Below are 5,055 nucleotides of genomic sequence, written 5' to 3' on the forward strand. Positions count from 1 at the left end.
ATATCATCCATTTATTTTATTTCATTTTATTACATCTTTATGTCCACATTCAGAGGAAAATCTAATTTTGGGGGTTTTAGAAACTTTCTATCCCTATTCCCATGTCATCCAAAACGTTGAGTGTATGTATTTATTTATTTATTATGTGGAATATTATTACAATTTAAAACAATGTTGTATATATATATTAACTGTATATAGAAAAAATTTAATTTATTTTATCCCTGTGATGGCAAAGCTGAATTTTCAGCAGTCATTCCTCAAGTCTTCAGTGTCACATGATCCTTCAGAAATCTTCAAAAAAGTTCAAAAGGGGAAAAAAATAATTTGAAATAAAAATGTTTTGCAACATTATAAATGTCTTTGATAATAATAAAATAATTTCTGAAGGATCATGTGACACTGAATACTGGAGTAATGGCTGTTGAAAATTTAGCTTTGCCATCACAGGAATATCAATTTAATTTGAATTTAATACATTTAAATTACATTATTATTATAAATTATTTTAAATTGTAATAATATTTCACATTATTGCTGTTTTTACTATATTTTTGATCAAATAAATGCAGCCTTAGTGAGCATGAGACTTTCAAAAACAGAGAGAGAGAGAGAGAGAGAGAGAGAGACAGAGACGCTAGGTGACGCCACTAGAGGCACTCTTTTCCTCTAAAGACATTATATTGTTACAGTGGGAACAGTTAATAGTAACCATAGTTCCTGCTTAAATATTTTTATAGGCTAGTTAGTACAGCGACAGTGGTATTATCACAACTGCAAATTTTATTAGTAATATTATTATTATGAAGTATGAATATCCCAAAAAATATATATTAATGTAATTATATTTTATGTATGGTATTTAATGTAGCCTATGGCTTTATTACCAATAGTAGCTGTAGACAGTAACTGTAGTAACTGCACTATGGCATTCTGCCGGAAACTATATGGTTACCATGGTACTTTTTTTGTGGAGGCCCCTTTTTCTTCTGATCAACAGGGAGTTTTTCCGGAAACAAACAAATTTGTCTTTAAATTACGACACAAAAATGATTCTATTCGATAACATCAAGAGACACGGTTCATTATAAGGGCTGTATTAAATGTGTTGACGTTCTTTTTGAATGGGTATTTGTTCCCGCCCTTTCCCAGCATCTCCTGACGCACAGCTCCCGTTGCTCTAGGTGAAGCTCAACTCACTCACGAGCTTCAGAATGAAGCAGGTGTCCAACATGGCGAACACGAGCAACGGATCTCTCGCTACTCTCCTCATTTTATTCACCATTTCGGCAGCTATCCATAAAGGTAGGAACTGTGCTTTTGGATTAATCTGCTTGTATTTTAAGGCAGAAATGGTTGAGCCAGCGCGACGGACAATCGCCGCGAGCCGGAGATCTGTACACAGTGTGGCGTCTTTGATCGAAAGTAATAGTTCAAAGTACCGATGTGTTACAAAGTTAAGATATATGTGTTGTTCAAACTGAAACGTTCGAGCAATATGCCGATTTTTCTCATCCTTTCTGTTAACTTTGACGCGATAAAGTCTGCAGATGTTTTCCAGTTGCTTTAGCTGCGGGTCTCTCGTGAGGGAGAAGCGGGATGTTTCTCTCTTTACACAAAACTAACATTGTTTTACCAGCACATGTAGCCTACCCAGATATAGCCCACTGTAGAGCTTTTATCACGATATTAGCAGGCTTTTGGAGCGCGGAACATACACTGACCTTTATTGAACGCAAAGCTCAGCATCATCGTTCTGAAATAACAGCTTCTGTTTGGATTGATTAATGTAATGGATTTGAACCTCAGCTGATGGTTCTTTCAGTTACTCCTGTGTGTGGATCTCGAAACACATTTTATGAATCGCAGTCTTTTTGAGCCTTTACGAGTTTGCAAGTCATTGAAATGGATTGTGGAAACAAGATAGAGCATTTACATGCATCACGGACAGCACACATCATCTACATTGGCTTCATGCAGCTCGCATACGCCGGCGAATGAGTTCCTTAAAGTTTAGGAATATGCATGAACGCTTTTGTTTCATTTAAAAAAAACAACAACAATGTCTTTGCTTTAAAGGGACAGTTCACTAAAATTAGAATAGTCGTCATTTACTGTTCCTCATATTGTCTCAAATCTGTATGTCTGCTGGGGAACACAAAATGAGATGTGAGAGAGAATGACTCGGTCACAAAGTCACTTTTAGTGTATGGAAAAAGATGCATTGAAAGTGAATGGTGACCGAGGCTGTCAGTCCCTAACATTTTTGCATGTCCATTTGTGCCCGACGAAAAAAAATAAAGCCGTACTGCTTTTGAGTTTCCATATGGAACAACATGAGGGTGAATGAATGACAGAATTGTCATTTTTGGGTGATCTGTCCCTTTAAGTTAGAGTAGCGCATACTGTATGTGTGACCGCTCGATCTAAACTGGCAGCATCCGCACACTGTTTCTCTGTACTTGTTCTTACTTCTGGATATTTATAAACAGTCATTGCTCAAATAGTAAACTACAGGGGCTGCAGTAGCAGTTTTGTTTTAAAAACAAACACTTCAGTTTTTCTAAACATTAGAATAACACGCAGTCTTCGCTGCTGAGGGAATGTTTTGATGCTCGTGGCACTGCCAAGATTTCCCGTTATTTAACGCAGCTCTCTTAAGTAACCGACTAACCGTTTATTTACCCGCTCATATGTTGTATATCCACTTTCTTTTACAGAATAATTTTTCTGGCCAACAGCAGTCGAAGTGTTCAAACCGAGTCAACAAGTGCAGGTCTTTTCACTTGGAAACATAATAATGTCTTGGTCGCCGCTCTTGCTGCGTCTGTTCGTAAGCTGCATCTGACTATAATGCAAGAATCGCTTCGTTGTTTATAAGGGGAGCGTAGTTTTTGTCGCTTTGCGTCGATTGTATGTGGAGGTTCTACGCTTGCCGCGTCGCTCGTTTGCAGTGTAGATGGTGTGTGTAAATAAGCTGGGCAAATAAGGTGTGGAGAACAAAGATTATTTTACTTTTGGAGGAGGCAGAGTCAGTTATTGGAAACACACATTGTCAAAACAAGGGACTCTACTAAGAAATACGTTCTTTGAGATGCTCAGTGCCAAGCGATACTGGGTTCAGAAATACAGCGTGGAAAACCGTTTTTTTAATCTAAATTTCGAGATTTCCCCTCAAGATGATGCGCTACTGACATTAAATAATTATAGTGATCTTTTCATCGTTCTGATGTCGTCACAATAATATCTATTATTTGGTGTGTCACCACTTGTCTTAAAAATTTTGAGTCTTTTCAGAGCTGTGATGAGTATTACAGTTATTTCTGCAAACATTTTGTGGTTACTCTATCATTACTTGAACAAATGTGTTGGTGTCAGTCAATATTTTAACAGAGAGAGAGGGGAAAAATATCATGTCATCATGTATATGATCTTTGAATGGTTAACTTTTTTCTGAATGTATGTTTATTGTGTTTATGACTAGCAAAATGGTGATCTTTGAATATATTAGTTTAAATTAATTTAATAAAATTTTTCTTCATTAAAAAGGGATTGAACTAGATGTTTTAAACTAGCATTTCTAAACCACTGCAAGAGAAAACATGCATTTGTCTAATTGTACTTTTCACTTATAATTACTCTAATGCCTACAGCACGTGACAACTTGCCCCAGTGATTCCTATATACCAGCTACTTTGCTTCCAAGTTTGTGCGAAATCTCCATTTGCTCTTACTGCCCCTTCGGACTCTTTAAATGCTTAAAGTCTCTTCCGTGCCTGTTGTTTTGAGGGTTTAAGCATTGTCTAATTGTGCTCTGGTGTTTCCACATAGTGTCTTTAAATGCAAAGCATAGAAGCTTATGCTTAATAGCCCTTCTTTGACAAAAGCCTCATATTTCAGGGAATCCCTCAGTTTCCATTAGCCAGCGATAATGCTTTCAAATCAGATGAACGTTTAATACACAGCATATAGGATGTATAATTTGTTTAGGACCTGCAGCAAATAAGTTTATATGAAAATAGAGAAAAGGCAAGAGTAGCTTAACCAGGTTGCTGTTATTAGACATTTTTTTCCTCTTTGAAGTGTGTATTATTTGTTTTGCTCCACTTGGCTGTCAGACTAATACCTTACAGATTGAAAATGAAAATGGCTGGGGGAGAAGCTAATCCACATAAGAATATTTTGAGGATTACAGCTGGAGTCTGCCATGCCCGCCTCACTATTGATTGGTTGCTTTGCTCTGTAAAAATGACAGCGCAAGGAGAGACAAGAGCTCTTTTAATTCTTTCAGTTTGGGCTGTATCTAGAGAGATTACTGGTGTTATTGGCAATATTTTTCGTTATATACGTGTGTGAGTGTATGATAGACATTCTTATGGTATCATTGCATTTCTATTAGAAATCGTTTGGTTCAATTGCTTTTTGGCATGGCTCACTTATTTAGCGACTGCAAATGAAATACTGTACGGTAGGGCTGCACGATTAATCAAATGCGATTGTCATGCGCATCTTGCCAGTAAAGCCGGTTCTGTGATTAGTAGTAAATCTCCAGCATGTGCTTTCAGATGGAGCAGCATTTACTAGACAGAGCCGTAGTTTACTGACAAGCTACGTAAAATGGCATTCATAATCGCAGACGATGTAATCGCGCAATTATGAAATCAAAGAAATCGTTCTGCGATTTATGAAAGCTGTTTGCGTAGCTTGTCAGTGAACTATGGCTCTGTGTAGCAAATGCTGTTCCATCTGAAAGCACGTGAAAATACCACATTTAATAACATGTTTTTACTCCAAACTCACTTCATAACGTCAGTCGAGTGTTTGAAATAAATCCTTCTGTGAGATGATGTGGCTTCTTACACAGAATAAGGCACGCAACATATTTCATAGTATTCTAAGCAGTGATAAAGGCTATGTCGATTAGCATTGCATTATTATATACTTTATTATAATAAAAAATTATAATAAGACGAACTCGGATAAACCATATATTGTCGTAGTCGTGTGTTTATTAGTCACGTTGAATTAATAAAAGCAGTTAAATCTTCTGTTTAT

The 5,055-nt window shown here is 36.7% G+C and overlaps 1 protein-coding gene across 4 annotated transcripts in view; it reads left to right on the plus strand.

Annotated features, from left to right (window-relative positions):
• The first annotated feature begins 1,159 nt into the window (after positions 1 to 1,159).
• The window catches only part of LOC107715321 (cell adhesion molecule 1-like), a 326,676-nt gene continuing 322,780 nt past the window's right edge, over positions 1,160 to 5,055 (plus strand). For 2 of the 4 annotated variants that reach the window (XM_016521402.1, XM_016521405.1), the window contains exon 1: positions 1,160 to 1,305. In XM_016521402.1, coding sequence (XP_016376888.1) covers positions 1,215 to 1,305 — 91 coding nt within the window. In that variant the 5' untranslated portion in view covers positions 1,160 to 1,214. The remainder of the gene's footprint in view (positions 1,306 to 5,055) is intronic. The other 2 variants (XM_016521404.1, XM_016521403.1) reach the window with 1 other exon arrangement.

The sequence above is a fragment of the Sinocyclocheilus rhinocerous genome, unplaced genomic scaffold (genome assembly GCF_001515625.1).
Source record: "Sinocyclocheilus rhinocerous isolate Xijiao unplaced genomic scaffold, SAMN03320098_v1.1 scaffold299, whole genome shotgun sequence".
Taxonomy (NCBI): Eukaryota; Metazoa; Chordata; class Actinopteri; order Cypriniformes; family Cyprinidae; genus Sinocyclocheilus; species Sinocyclocheilus rhinocerous.